Source organism: Oryctolagus cuniculus, chromosome 6, assembly GCF_051225735.1.
Source record: "Oryctolagus cuniculus isolate XC-2025 breed Fujian yellow rabbit chromosome 6, ASM5122573v1, whole genome shotgun sequence".
NCBI lineage: Eukaryota > Metazoa > Chordata > Mammalia > Lagomorpha > Leporidae > Oryctolagus > Oryctolagus cuniculus.
This window is the reverse complement of record NC_142872.1, coordinates 945347-968014: the sequence shown is the minus strand read 5'-3', so window position 1 is coordinate 968014 and position 22668 is coordinate 945347. Positions and strand designations below refer to the sequence as shown.

The window sequence follows — 22668 nt, the reverse complement described above, 5'->3', positions numbered from 1 at the left end:
TGTGCTAGCTTAATAAACACTCTTGTATAGTTGCCATGTGCGAGCACATACAAGCACTTGTGTGCAGCGAGGAGAAGCAGCGAGTATTATCTGAGGTCCATTGGGTGAAATCAAGGCAGTGCATGTGCGTGAGGTGTGAGATGAGCCATAGCAGGATGGGGCCCACCCTCTCTCTCTTCCTTAATGAAAATTCCCTAATATGTACAGATACTATTTAGATCTGAATATAAATAACACTGAAAAATGTGGCTTTGTGAAATGCTTATTTGCCTATTTCTCTTCCAGCTTGCTAGATTGTACACACGATGGCAGGAGCTCAGGCCACCATCTTGCTCAAATGAAAGCGTCCTTATCCTCCCCATGGTGGAGGAGGAGGCTGGGTGATGTCTGTACCACCTAAGGGACAGTCAGAGATCAGAAGTGACCACTTAAGTCTATATACTCTGAAAAGCCATAGAAATCTAAGGGGAAAGACTACAGCGCACAGAGTGGGAAAACAGTATCTTTAATACACATTTACCTGGATATCAAAACTTAGTGTGATATTTGTGTTCTACTGAGAATAGAAAATACCCATGCATCCCCAAAGCAACTTTGTAATGATCAATCAGTTTTTATGTAATAGACATATGGTGAGGGTTTTATGAAAGTTTTCTGAACACTTGATTTCTAAGACTGTGTCAGCTTTGAAAAATTTAAATATATTTTATTATTTTTGTTTGTATATTCTTGTCAATATGGTAGAACTTATTCCTCCTGTCTAGCTTATTTTGAATGATAGTATTGGTGTGTTCAGAATTCAGGATCGAGAGTTTTATTCTCTCACTCTTTTCCTCTGACACTTCCTCTCTGACAAATTGATTATCTGGAAATACGCTGTTTCACCTAACATATTTACAGATTTTTCTAAAATAACTTGAGGTTTCTGTGTTGCTGAATCTCAATGAGATTCTCTTGTTGCCAGAGAATGCACTCTGCATGATGTTAATCTTTTGTCTACAGTGAGGTTGGTTTTATCTGGATGGATGGCAAAATGTGTCTTCTGTTGCTGGTTGGTAAAATGTTCTGTGTGCATCTGTCTCCATCCTGAATCTGAGGGGGACAATGCCTGACTTTTCTCAGTCTCACCTGATTTTTACTCTGGAGTTTTTTGGTAATCAAAGGCTGGTGTCAATTAGCACAAACCAGCTGCATGCACCCTTCAAACTGGGCCCAGTCTAAAGAAAGCAATAATAATCAAAATTGTATCTGTTCAACCACTCTGGCCCCTATCGGCCCTTTGAGCTTATTGGTGTTGACTCAGTGTGTGGGTGGTTTTTGGTAAGTCTGAAGAGGCCAAGGCAACTTGGCTGTCTGACAAGGTCACAGCAGGAGGTCTGTCTCCTCAGGGCGTGAGTCTGACAAGATGGGTATCTGTGGTGGTTTTAGATTTATTGATACAAAAAAGCCAGTTTCCTGGTGGTCCCGCTGGTGGCTGGCGATTGCTATATTCTTGGAAATCTGTGATAAATGACCTCTGCTCAAAATGACCTCACTGATGGTTGAACTGTTTGATGTCTAGATCCTCCTAGACTAATTCAATCCCTTCTGATGCATCAGTTATCTGCAATAAAAGCCTAGACGGAACTCCAAACTGTAAGGTATACGGTATGCAGTTAGACCTGATTCAGGGATAAGAAGGGCCTTGGAGAAGGTCTTCAGTCTCCTGCTATAATCCACTTGAGATTATGTCTTCTCATAGACGAATGACTTGTAAATACCTTAGTCTGTGTAGCCTGATGGAAAGAACATAAAGTAATTACCAAATCAGTGAGCGAATCTTAAATGAACTACTAAAACTAAATAGTAGTGAAGGGTTATGGAAAGGACATGTGTAATGAATGGGTTTGTTTGAGCTGGGTGTTAACGGTTACTAATGGAGTTAAACTAAAAGGTAAATGTTCCAATCTTCATAATCAATTGTTGTAAGTAGATGTTCCAATTCTTTGCAAAAAAAAATAGTGTTTTTTGTATTCGATTATTGTATAATTTAGCATCACTTTGAGTCTCTGTTCTATTGTATCTCAAATATAAATTAAATCTTTAAAATCAAAGAAATTGTTACATGGCTATGGAAATCAAGATTAGGGAGGGGTTACACGTAATAGGAGGTCAATGGTTTGAAGTGGATGGGAAACAGACTTTGTTATCATAAGGAAACATCATTAACTCTGTAAGGATCATTTATGAGTGGGCATTTGCAAAATTTATGAGGACAGTAAAGAATGTGTAAAATCAACAGCGGATGTAACTTAGGGTATAAAAATAAAGTCTGTTGCTCTCTCATCGGAGCCATGCCATCAGCCTTGCTGTGAGTGTGTCTCTCATTTCTCCCCACACCGACGCCTCCCACACATTCGGGAACTCCTGGACCTGCCAGAGCAGGCCTCTGGCAAAAGTCCACCTGGGCGTTCCAAGTAACACAACTAACAGTTCTGGTAGTGCCTGCCAATTATTACAGAAGGATGAGGAAAGTGGAATAATCTAAAATAAATTTGAGGAACAGCTAACTGGGTATGATAAAACCAGAATGAGACTAATCATAAGGGGGTGAAAAGAAGTAAACAGGAGAAAAAAGCATCCAAGGGATCGCCAAAACTTTCCTGGAAAGAGGCATTATTCACAATTCTGGGTGGGGTTCAGAAACTGTTCTGCACCAAAATAAAATTGTGCTAGCTTTTTAAGTGTAGGAACAGGGCCCTTCTTGAGGCACTGTGAAGGATAGACATAAGTTTGAAAACAGCCCCAAAGAGCAACCTGAACTCTATTCAAATGGAGAGAACACAAATCAAATCCATGGTGGAACTCAGTGGGAGGGATGGTGACATCACTGATGCTTTACAAAAAAGTTTTAGGGACAGCATTCCAACGATATCACAGAAGGCAAATGGCTGACTCATTTTAAGGGGTGGGATGAGATGAAGTGAAGCCCTCAGTAGCACACCATGCATACCCCTTTGTGAGGAAAAAGCTAATCTCATTCTGGGCAGTACAGAGGAACCGCAATGAACAGCCAGCCCAACAGACATCTCCTTCAGTGCAGCTAACATAATCCTGTCTGTACCATGAAAGTGGAGCAAAGCTTCGGCTCAACGGGTACCCACACTTGTCTTGTTGTGTCAGATCACCTGCAAACAAAAGCTGAGCTTCCAGCAGAAATCTCATATACAAGTGGGATCAAGATGTTGAAGCAGGAGACAAAACATGGCCTTAGCAGCAAGAGCCACAAGAAAGCCATGGCTACTAAGGGGAAATTGTCCAGGCAGAGCAAAAGAAGATAGGTCAAGAGCAAAGGTCACAGCCAACAGTTTGTTGGAGATGTTGGTTGAGTTTCTGCAGGGTCAAAGAATGAAATGTCTGCCAATTGTAGGGGTGTTTTGAGACACTGAGTCAAAGATTCCGTGGAAAATCCCCAAGGAAAGCTCTCCCTGAGAGTCGTCCGGCACCGTGACAGTGCCCCTGCTCATTTCCCTCATCAAACCAGGACAAGTCTAATGGCTCTCAGTGGGACATCAGGCATCCACCTTACATTCCTACTTTGGCTCCTTCTGACTTCATTTTGTTCCCTAGCATCTAAAAGTCTTTAAGGACACCCACTCCTCTTTAGCTAACATCTCCCAGCACCCTTAGTTTGCCAGAGATGAACTAGGTGGCTGCTCTCATCACTTACAAAAGTGTACTGGACATGACAGATCTTTAGGCTTCTTACTTTTACCTGTTACTTATATTTTCCATGAGCACCTGAAAGTCCCTTCCTATTTCTGCCTCTCTGATAAATCTTCCAGCAAGCAGTTGACTTGAACTCTTGGGTGTACAAAGAGCAATGTCTTGCAATTCTTTGTTCCCTTAAGCTTAAACAAAAACATTTTCCATACAAATCTTGCAGAAGGCTTCCCTTCTTTTTTTTCCCTTCTCTTATTTAATAAATATAGATTTCTGAAGTACAACTTTTGGATTATATCAGCTTTTTCCCCATAACCTCCCTCCCACCCACAACAATCCTATCAACTAAACCCTCTCCCATCCCATTCTTCATCAAGATTCATTTTCTTTTTTTTTTTTCTTTTTGACAGGCAGAGTGGACAGTGATAGACAGAGAGAAAGGTCTTCCTTTTGCTGTTGGTTCACCCTCCAATGGCTGCCACGGCTGGTGCGCTGTGGCCAGTGCATCACGCTGATCCGAAGCCAGGAGCCTGGTGCTTTTCCTGGTCTCCCATGCGGGTGCAGGGCCCAAGCACTTGGGCCATCCTCCACTGCACTCCCGGGCCATAGCAGAGAGCTGGCCTGGAAGAGGGGCAACTGGGACAGAATCCGGCGCCCCAACCGGGACTAGAACCCGGTGTGCTGGCACCGCAAGGCGGAGGATTAGCCTATTGAGCCACGGTGCCGGCCAAGATTCATTTTCAATTATCTTTATATACAGAAGATCAACTTAGTATATGCTAAGTAAAGATATCAACAGACCGCACCCACATAGACACACAAAGTATAGAGTACTGTTTGATTAATAGTTTTACCATTAATTCGCATAGTACAACACGTTAAGGACAGAGATGCTACATGGAGAGTAGGTGCACAGTGACTCCTCTTGTTGATTTAACAATTGACACTCTTATTTATGGTGTCAGTAATCACCTGAGGTTCTTATCATGAGCTGCCAAGGCTGTGGAAGCCTCTTGAGTTCATCATCTCCCATCTTATTTAGACAAGGCCATAGTCCAAGTGGAAGTTCTATCCGCCCTTCAGAGTAAGGTACCTCCTTCTTTGATGGCCTGTTCTTTCTGCTGGGATCTCACCCACAGAGATCTTTCATTTAAGTCATTTTTTTTTTTTTTGCCACAGTGTCTTGGCTTTCCATTCCTGAGAAACTCTCATGGACTTTTTAGCCAGATCTGAATGTCTTAAGGGCTGATTCTGAGGCCAGAATGCTGTTTAGGACATCTGCCATTCTATGAGTGTACTGTATATACACTTCCCATGTTGGATAGTTCCCTCCTTTTTAATTCTATCAGTTAGTATTAGTAGACACTAGTCTTGTTTATGTGATCCCTTTGACACTAATTCTATCATTATGATCAATTATGAACTGAAACTGATCATTTTGACTAATGAGATGGCATTGGTACATGCCACCTTAATGGGATTGAATTGGAATCCCCTGGCACATTTCTAGCTCTACCATTAGCGGTAAGTCTGAGTGAGTATGTGCTGAGCTATACATCTCCTCCTTCTTTATTCCCACTCTTATATTTAACAGCGATCACTTTTCAGTTAAATTTAAATGCCTATGGCCGGCGCCACAGCTCAATAGGCTAATCCTCTGCCTGCGGCACTGGCACACCGGGTTCTATTCCCGGTCAGGGAGCCCGATCTGCCCCGGTTGCCCCTCTTCCATGCCAGCTCTCTGCTGTGGCCCAGGAGTGCAGTGGAGGATGGTCCAGGTCCTTGGGCCCTGCACCCGCATGGGAGACCAGGAGAAGCACCTGGTTCAGGGCTTCAGATCAGCATGGTGTGCCAGCACAGCACACCAGCCACAGCATTCATTTGAGGGTGAACCAACGGTAAAGGAAGACCTTTCTCTCTGTCCCTCTCTCTCTCTCACTTTCCACTCTGCCTGTCAAAAAAAAAAAAATAGGCCGGTGCCGTGGCTCAATATGCGAACCCCCAGCCTGCAGTGCTGGCACACCAGGTTCTAGTCCTGGTCGGGGCACTGGATTCTGTCCCAATTTCCTCTCTTCCAGTCCAGCTCTCTGCTGTGGCCCAGGAGTGCAGTGGAGGATGGTCCAGGTCCTTGGGCCCTGCACCTGCATGGGAGACCAGGAGAAGCACCTGGCTCTGGCTTCGGATCAGCGTGGTGCACTGGCCACAGTGCGCTGGCTGCAGCGGCCATTGGGTGGTGATCCAACGGAAAAGGAAGACCTTTCTCCCTGTCTCTCTCACTTTCCACTCTGCCTGTCAAAAAAAAAAAAAGGAAAGAAAGAAAAGAAAAAAGAAAAAAGAAAAAAATTTAAATGCCTAAGAATAATTGTGTGTGTTAGGGTCCGAAAACGCCCACCGCCCGAGGAACCTCCAAGAGACTTTCTCTCATGCAACCAGCAAAGGTTTAAAGATTTATTGATCCAACATGTTGGGGCTCTCTGAACATAGAAGAACAGAGGAGCCTCGAGGAACTAAAGTATAGGGTTTATAAAGGCAAAAACTGCAAAATCGGGAGGGGGGAGAGAATACACGGTTGCTAAGCGGTTGCTAAAATCTTACAATCAGCAATTATGATTTTAAAACATAGACAAATCACATCTTTATTATTAGCCCAGGTAACCCAGGTGCAACCTTTCTACTTTTAAGCTTGAGCAATCATGCTAGGGGGTTTTTGTGCTCTGTCAAGGTGATGTAGCGCACTGCTGTTGTCCGACTATTTGAGATCATAGTTTTAGACCAGAGTCTCATGGTGGGGGGGTTGCTTTCCCAGAATGGAGTCTCAAGTGCCCCAAAATGGAGTCCCTACTGTCAAAGGGCTACTTCATGTGTTAATTGAAGAGTTCAAACAATGGTATTAAGTAGAACAAAAAAAAATACTAAAAGGAATAAAATAGTAAGTTGTCTTCAACAGTCAGGACAAGGACTGATCAAGTCATTGTTTCTCATAGTGTCAATTTCCCTTCTGCAGGTTTCCTTTTAGGTGCTCAGATAGTTGCCACAGATGAGGGAGAAAACATGATATTTGTCCCTTTGGGACTGGCTTAGTTCACTCAGCATGTTTTCCAGATTCCTCCATTTTGTTGCAAATGACCTATTTCATTTCTTTTTACTGCTGTATAGTACTCTATAGAGTAAATATCCCAAAATTTCTTTATCCAGTCTTCTGCTGACGGGTTGATTCCAGGTCTTAGCTATTGTGAATTGAGCTGCAATAAATATTAATGTGCAGACAGCTCTTTAATTTACCAATTTAATTTCCTTTGGGTAAATTCCAAGGAGTGGGATGACTGGGTTGTATGGTAGGGTTATATTCAGGTTTCTGAGGAATCTCCAGACTGACTTCCATAGTGGCTTAACCAGTGTGCATTCCCACCAACAGTGGGTTAGTGTCCCTTTTTCCCCACATCCTCGCCAGCATCTGTTGTTAGTTGATTTCTATATGTAAGCATTCTAACTGGGGTGAGTTGAAAACTCATTGTGGTTTTGATTGATTTATATTTCCCTGATTGCTAGTGATCTTGAACATTTTTTCATGTGTCTGTTGGACATTTGGAGTTCCTCTTTTGTAAAATGACTATTTAGGTCCTTGGCCCATCTCTTAAGTGGGTTGTTTGTTTTGTTGTTGTGGAGTTTCTTGATCTCTTTGTAGATTCTGGTTATTAAACCTTTATCAGTTGCATAATTTGCAAATATTTTACCCATTCTGTCAGTTGCCTCTTCATTTTCCTGTTTCTTTTGCAGTACAGAAACTTCTCAAATGGATGTAATCCCAAATGTTAATTTTGGCTTTGACTGCCTGTGCTTCTGGGGTATTTTCCAAGAAGTCTTTGCCTGTGCCTATATCTTGCAGGGTTTCTCCAATGTTCTCTAATAATTTGATGGTATTGTGTCATAGATTTAGATCTATAATCCATGTTGAGTGGATTTTTGTGTAAGGTATAAGGTAAGGGTCTTGCTTCATGCTTCTGCATGTGGAGATCCAGTTTTCCCAGCACCATTTGTTGAATAGACTGTCCTTACTCCCGGAATTGTTTTTAGCTCCTTGATCAAATATAAGTTGGCTATAGATGTTTGGATTGATTTCTGGTGTTTCTATTCTGTTCCATTGGTCTATCCATCTGTTTCTGTACCAGTACTATGCTGTTTTGATTATAACTACCGTGTAGTGTATCTTTAAATCTGGTATTGTGGTGCCTCCGGGATTCTTTTTGTTGCAGAAGATTATTTAGCTATTCGAGGTCTCCTGTGCCTCCATATGAATTTCAGCATCATTTTTACCAGATCTGAGAAGAATGTCTTTGGTATTTTGATTGGTATTGCATTAAATCTATAAATTGCTTTTGGGAGAATGGGCATCATAGAGATCTTTGACATCCTTAGTTAAGTTTTTCCCAAGGTATTTGATTGTTTTTGTAGCTATTGTGAATGGGATTGATTTTAGACGTTCTTTCTCAGCTGTGGCATTGTCTATATACAAAGGCTGTTGATTTTGTGCATTGATATTATATCCTGCTACTATGTCAAATTCTTCTATGAGTCCAATAGTCTTAGTAGAGTTCTTTGGATCCTCTAACTAAAGAATTATATCATCTGCAAATAGGAATAGTTTGACTTCTTCCTTCCCAATTTGTGTCCCTATGATTTCTTTTCCTTGCCTAATGGTTCTGGCTAAAATTTCCAGTACTGTATTGAATAGCAATGGTGAGAGTGGGCATCCATGTCTGGTACTGGATCTCAGTGGAAATGCTTCCAACTTTTCTCCATTCAGTAGGATACTGGCCGTGGGTTTTTCATAAATTGCCTTGTTTGTGTTGAGCAATGTTCCTTCTATGCTCAATTTGCTTAGAGTTTTCATCATGAAAGGGTGTTGTATTTTATCAAATGCTTTCTCTGCATCTATTGAGCTAATCATATGATTTTTCTTCTGCAGTTTGTTAATATGGTGTGTCACATTGATTGATTTGCGAATGTTGAACCATCCCTGCATACTAGGGATAAATCCCACTTGGTCTAGGTGGATGAACTTTCTGATGTGTTTTTGCATTCTGTTGGCTAGAATTTTATTGAGGATTTTTGAGTCTATGTTCCTCAGAGAAATTGGTCTGTAATTCTCTTTCAGTGCTGCATCTTTTTCTGGCTTAGGAATTAAGGTGATGCTGGCTTCATAGAAAGAATTTGGGAGGATTCCCTCTCTTTCAATTGTTCTGAATAGTTTGAGAAGAATTGGAGTTAGTTCTTCTTTAAATGTCTGCTAGAATTCAGCAGTGATTCCATCTGGTCCTGGGCTTTTCTTTGTTAGGTGGGGCTTTATTACTGATTCAAATTCTGTTTCAGTTATGGGTCTGTTTAGGTTTTCTATATCTTCATGGTTCAATTTAGGTAGGTTGTATGTGTCCAGGAATCTGTCAATTTCTGCTAGATTTCCCTGTTTGCTGCCATACAACTCTTTTCAGTAATTTCTGATGACTCTTTTTATTTCTGTGGTGTCTGTTGTTACATTCCCTTTTTCGTCTCTGATTTTACAGATTTGGGTCTTTTCTCTCCTTTTTTTAGTTAGTTGGGCCAATGTTGTTTAATTTTTGTTAATTTTTTTTTTAAAAAAACAGCTCTATAGAAGGCTTTCCTTCTTCATCTTCAGGTTAACACACACACACACACACACACACACACACAATGTAGCTTTCTCTTCCCTTCTCCAGGGAATAGGGTCATCTGAGCCCTTTTCTATATTTTGCCCACATGCCAAGTTCTCATTATTCAGCTATATCCATGAGTTTCAGTAAACCTCAGCAGAAACTTCTAGCTCAATTTTTGTTTGAAATTGTTTTAACATCAGCATCCCATTTGCAAAAACTCACTTGAATTCAGGCAGAGCTGTGATTCTATAACTTTGTAACAAAGGAATCAACACAAAAGCACATGAAGCAGGTTGGTTTTGTACACTTATTTCATATTTAATGACTGTTATGTAGATAGAAAAACATAATTGACCAAGTACTGAACATAGCAATAATCACTTTGAGAATAAATTAAATTTGAATTAAAGTGAGATCTCTTTCCATTGGAGGAAGACACTTCTGCATCCCTCTGAATGGTGGACAGCACAAGAAACCAGATAGAATCCCCATGTGTCACCCTAGTTTTTATACTCATAGACTAGTCAAAAAGAAAGGCTGAATATGAGAAAACCACCTCGGAAACTCCACACACTAATTCCTCCCTTCAAGCTTACGTAGAAGATGTCACAAAGGACAGTTCTCTGCTTTTTTCACTTTAATATTCAAATATTAACTTATGTCCTCTTCTAATTTTTCAATATTCACTTACTGAGGCTGCATTACTTAAGAAATAATAAATCATGTTCATCAAAAGTTAACTTTGCAACTAACATCATTCTGTGGCTAGAAATACTTTAAATAGTGATGATTTGCCAAACCTGGTGTTATAGTTTTTGCGTTTTCAAGAATGAATGAATGATACAAAATCATAGCAAATAATGCCATAAATTTTCATCTTAACTTAACTCATTCTTTACTTAGAGTTTTTTTGAGAGATATCGTATGGAGAGTGTGAGAATGTTCTTTCTGGTCCAAAAGCTCAGGGATCTACTCACGATCTACTTATGCAGATCCCCTTTCTCAGCATCCTTTGAAGAGCATCCTTCACCTCTTTGTTCCTCAGGGTATAGATGAGAGGGTTCAGCATGGGTGTGACCACAGTGTAGAAGAAGGTGAAGAACTTGCCATATTTGGAAGAGAAGTTGGTCTTAGGGTCTGTGTACACCATTGCCACTGTCCCATAAAACATGAAGACCACAAGGAGGTGGGAAGAGCAGGTAGCAATGACTTTCTGCCTCCCCGCCTCTGACTTCATTTTCCCCACTGCTTGAGCTATACGGCCATAAGTAGTCAGGATCAACCCCACAGGCACCATGGTGAAGATGACAACAGAGATAGTCATCTGCCACTCGTTGATGGAAGTGTCACCACAGGCCAGGCGTATGAGAGCAGGAACCTGACACAGAAAGTCATCCAGGTGGTGGTGAGTGCAGAAGGGCAGCTGGAAGGTGATAGGAGATTGGACTAAAGACTCTGTCAGGCCAGACAGCCAGGCCATGAAAAGCAGCTTCCAACAGAGTGGACAGTGCATGATGGTGGTGTAACGCAGAGGCTGACACACAGCAATGTAGCGGTCAAAGGCCATGACCACCAGAAGGATGCCTTCTGTGGCACCAACACAGAGGAACACACAGAGCTGCATGACACAGCCTGCATAGGTGATGCTCTTGTCTGGCCCCCATAGGTTTGACAGCATCTGGGGAACACAGGCTGTGGCCAAGCAGAGATCCAAGAAGGAAAGATTGCTAAGAAAGAAGTACATGGGGGTGTAGAGACGAGGGTCCATGCGTGAGAGCAAGATGATGGTTGAGTTGCTGAGAACGGTCACAGGATACAGGATGATCACAACCCAGAAGAGAACCAACTCTACCTGGGGCCATCCAGAGAATCCAAGAAGGATGAAACCCACCGGGAAGCTCTTGTTTGTCATTCCCGATGTTTTTGCACTGGGTGGTAGGGAGGGGTGATGAGAAATATTTTATAAACAGACTGTAGAATTCCACTACATTTATCCAGAGACTGCCACACATTAATAGACTTCCAGGGTCTTTTCTTCCTAGGCCACAATAAGCTACAAACCTGCATCTGTACAGTGCATTCTTAGGACCAGAAGGGATATTTCTAAGGTGCTACTCCTTGTAACTACTCTCCAAATTTTGTAATCACAACACTCTCTGGGGACCTGCACATAAGCACATCCCCCTCGCCAGAGTATCCTTCAGCTGTGTAGGGACTGGCTCAAGGAAACATTTGGAGTGACATACTGAACACAGCAAGCATCTCTCTTTTCTCTCCATGGGTAGCCTAAGTAGCAGAGTAATATTCTGCATTGTCTGGGGATATTACCAGGAACACATGAAATGGCAATGGTCCCAGAAACAAGCCCTTGTATCCTCCAAGCAGACTCAAAGCTGTGAGATCCTGGCCCCAGCATGGTTCTCTGACACCTTAGCAAGGGCCTTGGTAGAGGAGGCATACAGTTGGCAAGGACAAATTCCTGGCTCTTCCACTCTCAGTAAACTGACTTAATTTACTTTATATATACAACTTAAAAATGCTAGAATACTGTTTTCATCTGCAAATGATTATACTAATCCCCACCTCAGAAAATTCAGGTTCAAATCTGAAGGATCCTGTTGTAATGATGCCTGCTGCGGTGGGCCCAGAACACCCAGCATGTCAGCACTGGTGAGGAGACAGCATTGTAATTGCTCTTTAATTCCAGCCACAAAAATGTCTGTATTGTCATCCACAGCAATCACTCAGGCATAATAGATGATTTCCAGCCACAATCATAAGTTAAAAGCATAAATGAATCAAATTAAGAACGTTATGAAATGTGTGATGATTCTGCAGCCTTGCTTCATAGAGAGGGGAGATCCCTAAAGTATCTGACTGAATCAGATCAAGATTGGGCATCCGCAGCTCTCTGCTATAGCCCGGGAGTGCAGTGGAGGATGGCCCAAGTCCTTGGGCCCTGCACCCACATGGGAGACCAGGAAAAGCACCAGGCTCCTGGCTTCGGATCAGCATGATGCACCGGCCACAGCAGCCATTGGAGGGTGAGCCAATGGCAAAAGGAAGACCTTTCTCTCTGTCTCTCTCTCTCACTGTCCACTCTGTCAAAAATAAAAAATAAAATAAAATAAAAAAGATTGGGCATCCGATTCTGGGGAAACTTACCTTGAAGGCCAATTTCCTGTCTTATAGAAGCTGTGCAATGTTTCAGAGGACAACAGGCACCTTAGTTACAGGGACGCGCTCTGCAGTGTTAGGTGATGAAAACCAAGATGCTGAGTGTGAAAAGTGGGATTTGCAGGTACACCAGCAGTGCAAGAACTCTGAGCTGCCCTGTTAGGGGCTGTGACTTTCTGACTTGAGGGCTGAGGACAGCTACTCTGGAGAAAAGAGGTAAAATCCCTGCCTTCCCAGAGCCCTGAGGCCCATCTGAGACAGAGAGCTGCTCAGGAAACCAACAAGTAAATCATAAGGATTCAGGTCCTTCACCAGCGGGTTCTATAAACATGCAAAGGAACAAACCAAAACACGGGGTGTGATGTGAACATCAGGAGTCAGAGGAGGATGGAGAACCAGAAGCGGTTCCCTCCTGCAGGAGAAATGCGGAGAACACCAAGTGGTGCCCAGGGAGGTGGGCCCACCCACTTTGCCCCAAGTCCCCCCATAACCCACTTGGTCTCCCCCATGCCAGCCACCCGGATTGACTTCAGGAAGCACACCTGACTCAGAGAGTGAGGTGCCTGACCCTGGCTCCACATCAACTTCTTCCTCTGCTTTCTGTCTTCGAAATGGTATCCGGAGTTCTCTGTTTCCCTTATGTAGGGAAGAAAGAAATTCTGTTCTGTGGCATTATGTGTCATTCATGACTGAAACAACATTGAATTACGTTCTGTAAAGTGTAACTTTTATTCCTTAAGTATGTTTTGTTAGCACTTTAAACAAAGACATAGATGAAACTAAAATAAGAAATAAAGAGGGGGAGGAGGCAAGATGGCGGAATAGGAAGGGAGCACACTGATAGTCCGGGGAGAGATAGTTTAATAAAAGTGGAGATACTGCAGGTTCAAGGAAGAGTAGGGGAGGAAACAGCAGAAGAAACTCTTCCAGAACGCGTGATTCACAGTGGACCTGTGTGGAGAGCGTGGGAGCCCACAGTTCGGGACACCAGTGGCAGACTCAACACACCAGCGCTGGAACGTGAGGTGAGCCGAACCTCAATAGCCCGAGACACCAGCAGGCAAGTGGAGAGAGGAGACTAGAGGGAACGACCCCCCGGGGGGGGTGGAAGTTCACCAGGCTAACTGGAAGAGAGAGAGAGAGAAAAAAAAAAAAAGGTGACTGGTACAGACACGGGTTTCTCTCTCTCCGCTCACCTCTCAAGGGCGAGCAAGACAAAGAGCAGGCGCCATCTTGGACATACATCATAAGCAGAGTGACCTCAGGTCTGCACTGGCCCTGAGCCTAGCAGAAAAACCTGCTCTGGGCGGGGCGAATTAACAGGAGATTAGGACCTAGTAAATTTGTGGTGCTACTGAACTGAGACTGTGAAAAAAGAGACGGTGGGGGAGAGAACTCACGGAATTCACGTGAGCACTCTCCAGAGATGCTACAATTCCGTAACTTTGGCAACCCAGTGGGAGACTGAAGGAGAATTTGAGCCCACTCTGAGGGCAGAACAGATTCCCTGTGTGGTCCTTGGGAAAGAGCTTCCGATCTCTGCCTCCTGTGGGTATATCATTTGCCTGCTAACTACCTCCAACTTCGTTCAGCTGTGCAGAATTACTTCCCTTTTGAATCAAAAAAAAAAAAAAAAAGAAAGAAAGAGAGAGAAAGAGAGAGGTTTACCACGCCTAACCTGGGAGTGTCACCTTTGGCACACCAAACAGAGCTCTCAGGCCACACCCATCTCAAGCCCTAAGGCTCCATCAAAAACAGATAGTCCACTTAATCTAGAGTCATACTATAACAAGAAAAAGCACCACAGTGAAGAAACCAAATATCTCCAATATGCCAAATAACAAACGCAAAAACCAAGGTAATAAAAACAAGGAAGTCACCATGACAACCTCAAATGAAAAAGACACCCCAATTCAAGATTATGAAGATGATGACATAGAAGAAATGCAAGAAGCAGATCTCAAAAAATTGATAAGAACATTAAGAAGTTCTCAAAAACAAATTCTTGAACTACAGAAATCCTTAATGGACAAGATAGAAAATCTCTCTCGTGAAAATGAAATATTAAGGAGGAATCAAAATGAAACGAAACAACTAGTACAACAGGAAACTGTAATAGTGACTGAAGTGAAGAATTCAATAGATCAAATGAAAAACACAATAGAGAGCCTTACAAACAGAATGGGTGAAGCAGAAGAGAGAATATCGGACTTAGAAGACAGAGAACAGGAAAGGATACAGTCAGACCAAAGAAAAGAAGAGGAAATTAGAAATCTAAAACATATTGTCGGGAATCTTCAGGATACTATTAAAAAACACAACATTCGGGTTCTAGGAGTTCCTGAAGGCATGGAGAGGGAGAAAGGATTAGAAGGCCTTTTTAGTGAGATATTAGCAGAAAATTTCCCAGGTTTGGAGAAGGACAGAGAAATCCTAGTACAGGAAGCTCACAGAACCCCTAATAAACACGACCAAAACAGATCCTCACCACATGTATTAATTAAACTCTCCACAGTGAAACATAAAGAAAAGATCCTAAAATGTGCAAGAGAGAAACGTCAGATTACTCTCAGAGGATCTCCAATCAGACTCACAACTGACTTCTCATCAGAAACTCTACAAGCTAAGAGGGAATGGCGAGATATAGCCCAGGTACTAAGAGAGAAAAACTGCCAGCCCAGAATATTATATCCTGCAAAGCTATCATTTGTGAATGAAGGTGAAATAAAGACTTTTCATAGCAAACAGAAATTGAAAGAATTTGTTGCCACTCGTCCAGCCCTGCAAAAGATGCTTAAAGATGTGTTACACACAGAAACAGAGAAACACGGTCATCAATATGAAAGAAGGTAAAGGAAGGAAACCAAGGAAGGAAACCTCACAGCAAAAGATCACAGGGAATTCAAGGCATATATTAGAACTTATCTTTGGCAAATGGCAGGGCAAAGTTACCACTTTTCATTAGTCACATTGAATGTGAATGGCCTGAACTGTCCAGTTAAAAGACACTGATTGGCTGATTGGGTTAAGGAACAAAACCCATCTATTTGCTGCTTACAAGAAACACATCTTTCCAACAAAGATGCATACAGACTGAAAGTGAAAGGCTGGAAAAAGATATACCATGCCAACAGAAATGAAAAAAGAGCGGGCGTAGCCATCTTAATATCAGGCAAAATAAACTTTACCACAAAAACCGTTAAGAGAGACAAAGAGGGACACTACATAATGATTAAGGGATCAATTCAACAGGAAGATATAACAATTATCAATGTATATGCACCTAACTACAGGGCACCGGTTTATCTAAAAGATTTGTTAACAGATTTAAAGGGAGACTTAGACCCCAATACAATAGTACTGGGGGACTTCAATACTCCACTCTCAGAAATAGACAGATCAATAGGACAGAAGATCAACAAGGAGACAGTAGATTTAAACGACACTATAGCCCAAATGGATCTAACAGATATATACAGAACTTTCAATCCTACAGCTAAAGATTTTACATTCTTCTCAGCAGTACATGGAACCTTCTCTAGGATTGACCACATACTAGGCCATAAAGCAAGTCTCAGCAAATTCAAAAGAATTAGAATCATACCATGCAGCTTCTCAGACCATAAAGGAATGAAGTTGGAAATTAGCAACTCAGGAATCCCTAGAGCATACGCAAACACATGAAGATTGAACAACATGCTCCTGAATGAACAATGGGTCATAGAAGAAATCAAAAGAGAAATCAAAAACTTTCTGGAAGTAAATGAGGATAACAGCACAACATACCAAAACTTATGGGACACAGCAAAAGCAGTGTTAAGAGGAAAGTTTATATCAATAGGTGCCTACATCAAGAAATTGGAAAGGCACCAAATAGATGAGCTTTCATTTCACCTCAAGGATCTAGAAAACCTACAGCAAAACAGACCCAAATCTAGTAGGAGAAGAGAAATAATTAAAATCAGAGAAGAAATCAACAGGATTGAATCAAGAAAAACATTCCAAAAAATCAGCCAAACGAGGAGCTGCTTTTTTGAAAAAATAAACAAAATTGACACCCCATTGGACCAACTAACTAAAAAAAGAAAAGACCCAAATCAATAAAATCAGAGATGAAAAAGGAAATGTAACAACAGACACCACAGAAATAAAAAGAATCATCAGAAATTACTAAAAGGACTTGTATGCCAGCAAACAGGGAAACCTATCAGAAATGGATAGCTTCCTGGACACATGCAACCTACCTAAATTGAACCAGGAAGACATCGAAAACCTAAACAGACCCATAACTGAGACAGAAAGTGAAACAGTAATAAAGGCCCTCCCAACAAAGAAAAGCCCAGGACCAGATGGATTCACTGCTGAATTCTACCAGACATTTAAAGAAGAACTAACTCCAATTCTTCTCAAACTATTCAGAACAATCGAAGAAGGGGGAATCCTCCCAAATTCTTTCTATGAAGCCAGCATCACCTTAATTCCCAAGCCGGAAAAAGATGCAGCATTTAAAGAGAATTACAGACCAATATCCCTGATGAACATAGATGCAAAAATCCTCAATAAAATTCTCGCCAATAGAATGCAACAACACATCAGAAAGATCATCCACCCAGACCAAGTGGGATTTATCCCTGGTATGCAGGGATGGTTTAATGTGCACAAGACAATCAATGTGATACACCACATTAACAGACTGCAGAAGAAAAACCATATGATTATCTCAATAGATGCCGAGAAAGCATTTGATAAAATACAACACCCGTTCATGATGAAAACTCTAAGCAAACTGGGTTTGGAAGGAACATTCCTCAATACAATCAAAGCAATCTATGAAAAACCCACAGCCAACATCCTATTGAATGGGGAAAAGTTGGAAGCATTTCCACTGAGATCTGGTACCAGATGGGGATGTCCACTCTCACCACTGCTATTCAATATAGTTCTGGAAGTTCTAGCCAGAGCTATTAGGCAAGAAAAAGAAATTAGAGGGATACAAATTGGGAAGGAAGAACTCAAACTATCCCTCTTTCCAGATGACATGATTCTTTATTTAGGGGACTCAAAGAACTCTACTAAGAGACTATTGGAACTCATAGAAGATTTTGGCAAAGTAGCAGGGTATAAAATCAATGCACAAAAATCAACAGCCTTTGCATACACAGGCAATGCCATGGCTGAGGAAGAACTTCTTAAGATCAATCCCATTCACAATAGCTACAAAAACAATCAAATACCTTGGAATAAACTTAACCAAGGACGTTAAAGATCTCTACGATGAAAATTACAAAACCTTAAAGAACGAAATAGAAGAGGATACCAAGAAATGGAAAAATCTTCCATGCTCATGGATTGGAAGAATCAATATCATCAAAATGTCCATTCTCCCAAAAGCAATTTAGACATTCAATGCAATACCAATCAAGATACCGAAGACCTTCTTCTCAGATCTGGAAAAAATGGTGCTGAAATTTATATGGAGGCACAAGAGACCTCGAATAGCTAAAGCAATCTTGTACAACAAAAACAAAGCTGGAGGCATCACAACACCAGATTTCAGGACATACTACAGGGCAGTTGTAATCAAAACAGCATGGTACTGGTACAGAAACAGATGGATAGACCAATGGAACAGAATTGAAACACCAGAAATCAACCCAAACATCTACAGCCAACTTATATTTGATCAAGGATCTAAAACTAATTCCTGGAGCAAGGACAGTCTATCCAATAAATGGTGCTGGGAAAATTGGATTTCCACGTGCAGAAGCATGAAGCAAGACCCCTACCTTTCACCTTACACAAAAATCCACTCAACATGGATTAAAGACCTAAATCTACAACCTGACACCATCAAGTTACTAGAGAACATTGGAGAAACCTTCAAGATATTGGCACAGGCAAAGAATTCTGGAAAAGACCCGGGAGGCACAGGCAGTCAAAGCCAAAATTAACATTTGGGATTGCATCAAATTGAGAAGTTTCTGTACTGCAAAAGAAATAGTCAGGAGAGTGAAGAGACAACCGACTGAATGGGAAAAAAATATTTGCAAACTATGCAACAGATAAAGGGTTAATAACCAGAATCTACAAAGAGATCAAGAAACTCCACAAAAACAAAACCAACAACCCACTTAAGAGATGGGCCAAGGACCTCAATAGACATTTTTTAAAAGAGGAATCCAAATGGCCAACAGATACATGAAAAAATGTTCAAGGTCATTAGCAATCAGGGAAATGCAAATCAAAACCACAATGAGGTTTTACCTCACCCTGGTTAGAATGACTCACATGCAGAAATCTACCAACAACAGATGCTGGCGAGGATGTGGGGAAAAAGGGACACTAACCCACTGTTGGTGGGAATGCAAACTGGTCAAGCCACTATGGAAGTCAGTCTGGAGATTCCTCAGAAACCTGAAGATAACCCTACCGTTGGACCCAGCCATCCCACTCCTTGAAATTTACCCAAAGGAATTTAAATTGGCAAACAAAAAAGCAGTCTGCACCCTAATGTTTATTGCAGCTCAATTCACAATAGCTAAGACCTGGAACCAACCTAAATGCCCATCAATGGTAGACTGGATAAAGAAATTATGGGATATGTACTCTTTAGAATACTATACCGCAGTAAGAAACAACGAAATCCAGTCATTTGCAACAAAATGGAGGAATCTGGAAAAACATCATGCTGAGTGAATTAAGCCAGTCCCAAAGGACAAATATCATATGTTCTCCCTGATCGGTGACAACTGACTGAACACCAAAAATGAAACCTCCTGAAGTGAAATGGACACTATGGGAAACGGTGACTTGATCAGCATAGCCCTGACTGTTAATGAACAACTTAATACATTATCCTCTTAGTATTTTTTTTGTCTGTTCTACTTAATATGACTGGTTTAATTCTGTAATTATCACACAGTTATTCTTAAGTGTTGAAAATTAACTGAAATGTGATCCCTGTTAAACATAAGAGTGGGAATAAGAGAGGGAAGAGATGTATAATTTGGGACATGCTCAAGCTGACTTGCCCCAAATGGTAGAGTTAGAAACATACCAGGGGATTCCAATTCAATCCCATCAAGGTGGCATGTACCAATGCCATCTCACTATTCCAAGTGATCAATTTCAGTTCACAATTGATCATAATGAAAGGACTAAGAGTCAAAGGGAGCACATAAACAAGTCTAGTACCTGCTAACACTAACCGATAGAATAAAGGGGAGAGTGATCCAACATGGGAAGTGAGATACTCAGCAGACTCATAGAATGGCAGATGTCCTAAATAGCACTCTGGCCTCAGAATCAGCCCTAAAGGCATTCCGATCTGGCTGAAAAGCCCATGAGAGTATTTCAGGCATGGAAAGCCAAGACACTCTGGAAAAAAGATCTCTGTGAGTGAGATCCCAGTGGAAAGAACAGGTCTTCAAAGAAGGAGGTACCTTTCTCTGAAGGGAGGAGAGAACCTCCACTTTGACTATGACCTTGTCTAAACAAGATAAGAATCGGAGAACTCAGAGGGCTTCCATAGCCTTGGAAACTCATGACTGGAGCATAGGGAGATTACTGATGCCATAGACAGGAGTGTCAATTGGTAAAGTCAACAACAGGAGTCACTGTGCACTTACTCCTCATGTAGGATCTCTGTCCTTAATGTGCTGTGCATTGAGATTTAATGCTATAACGAGTACTCAAACAATATATTTCACTTTGTGTTTCTATGGGGGTGCAAACTGTTGAAATCTTTACTTAATGCATACTAAACTGATCCTCTGTAAAAAAAAAAAAAAAAAAAAAAAAAGAAATTATCAACTCCCAACTTGACTCTCACTGGGATTAAACATGACAATAGGTCTGATCTGATTTCATCATCATTTAAAAAAAATCATCTATTATTTTTCACTTTATGTTTCTGTGTGGGAGCAAACTGTTGAAATCCTTACTTAATGTATACTAAGCTGATCTGTATATTAAGATAATCGAAAATGAATCATGATGTGAATGGAAGGGGAGAGGGAGTTGGAAAGGGGAGGGTTGTGGGTGGGAGGGATGGTATGGGGGGGAAGCCATGGTAATCCATAAATCGTACTTTGGAAATTTATATTCATTAAATAAAAGTTAAAAAAAATAATGGAATTAATACATTAAAAAAAAGAAAAAGAAATAAAGAGTTTTCTAGCCTCAATGTCAAATACAATATTTATTATAAAATTTTGTTTTTTAGTATAATTTTTGAATTGACAAATAACTGTTGCATGCATTTACAGAGTACCACAGCAGGTTTCCGTGCTTACTCAGCAGAGTGAACAAACTGGGCCAATTAACATATCCATCCTTTCAAATATCTGTCATTTTTATATGGTAGGAGCATTACATTTTAATTAATAATGCAGGCAGAAGCACAGATATATATACATATAAGAACAGAATCATGCTGTGTATCACTCAATGTCTGTGGAAATACTATAAATATGTCTTTTTTATTCATACTTTTTATTAGTATATCTTAGGAACAGAATTTATGTGACAGTGTTGCTCTCACAGTAAATGAAGATTTCTTCAAAATTTTTGTTAATCTAAAATAACGTAATGAATTCCTTTATCCTCTCTTGGTTATGTTTCAGAACTGGTATCCCTTTCATTTTTGTCTACACAGTTTTCTACCCAGCGCGGATCACACCACACACACCGCGGGGAGAGCACCTGTTCTTCCCTTACTGGCTGTAGGGAAGCCTCACACCTTCCCCTGTTCAACTCAGCAAACGCAAAGGGGGACACTCCAGTGTGTTTACCATGAATACCAAGAATACATTTTTTTCTGTATTTCCAAGCCATGCGCAGAACCTTCTTTAATAAATGTTTGTTGTGTCATTTTAAATTTATCTGCCTACCCTCTTCGGGTGATGTGGTTGTTAAACACTACTGATGTGCAGCCTTCAGTTTGTCAGAAAATGCAGGTAAACTCCCCATATTAAATGTGTTGAGATGGTTCATCTCTTTACTATCCTCAGAGGCCTTTTCCTTTACCAAGTTCTGAGATGATAAAGAATGGATTTTCTTTACTGCCTTTCTGTGTAGCTTAAGCAACTCTTCACCATGCATGTGTGTAGCAGTTATAAAGTTTCATTTTCTGCATCTCGCCCTCAGTGAATTTGATATTTCAATGTGAAATTCAGGTCTCAAAGTTATTCCTAATTTTTTTTTTTTACAGGCAGAGTGGACAGTGAGAGAGAGACAGAGAGAAAGGTCTTCCTTTACCGTTGGTTCACCCTCCAATGGCCGCTGCAGCCGGCACACTGTGACTGGCACACTGCACTGATCTGAAGCCAGGAGTAAGGTGCTTCTCCTGGTCTCCCATGCGGGTGCAGGGCCCAAGGACCTGGGCCATTCTCCACTGCTTTCCTGGGCCACAGCAGAGAGCTGGCCTGGAAGAGGGGCAACCGGGACAGAATCCGGTGCTCCGACAGGGTTAGAACCCCATGTGCCGGCGCCACAGGTGGAGGATTAGCCTATTGTGTCACAGTGCTGGCCCCTAATTTAATTATACATTTTCCAAAAAACAGATTTAAGTGAAGATAGAGGAGTGGGTGTTGAGCCTAGCAGTTAAAACTCCTATGTCCTGCATTAGAGTACCTGGGTTTCATTCCCAGTTCTAGGCAAACACAGACCCTGGGAAGAGCTGGTGATAACCCAAGTAATTCAGATTTCCACTCCCAGCTTTGTCTCCAGCCCAAGCCCCAGCTATTGTGGGCATTTCAGGCATGAACAAGCAACTGGGAGTTCTTACTCTGACTATCTTTAGGTAGGAAGTCAGAAATTGAGCCTATGTGTGTATGAGAAAGGCCTGAAGACCTGCACCCACTGCGGAAGCTCCAGAAGCCCAGCATCTTACACTTCAAAGTCCCCCCAGGATCCTGATGACCTTCCAGGGGTCCTGCCCCTTCACCCTGGTCTGATAAACACCCTTCCTCTAAGAAGGGGCGAGGCCAGCCAGGCTTCCCCTGTCTGATAACTTCAGTGGGAAGAACTCAGAACGGAATTTTTTGTATTTACACCCAACAAGTCCTTGGTTCTGGGAGAAGAAGGAGAGGGGGAGATAAAAGGTGGGAAGGCAAGA

The 22668-nt window shown here is 41.6% G+C and overlaps 1 protein-coding gene across 1 annotated transcript; it reads right to left on the bottom strand.

The window, feature by feature from the left end:
* Positions 1-10347: 10347 nt before the first annotated feature.
* Positions 10348-11286, bottom strand: LOC127486242 (olfactory receptor 2H1-like). The gene has a single exon (XM_089334609.1). The coding sequence runs from the start codon at positions 11284-11286 to the stop codon at positions 10348-10350; it is 939 nt and encodes a 312-aa protein (XP_089190735.1).
* Between the last annotated feature and the right edge of the window lie 11382 nt (positions 11287-22668).

Excerpts from the sequence above, each read along its gene's own strand:
- LOC127486242 (XM_089334609.1), bottom strand. The coding sequence starts at position 11,286 with ATGACAAACAAGAGCTTCCCGGTGGGTTTCATCCTTCTTGGATTCTCT.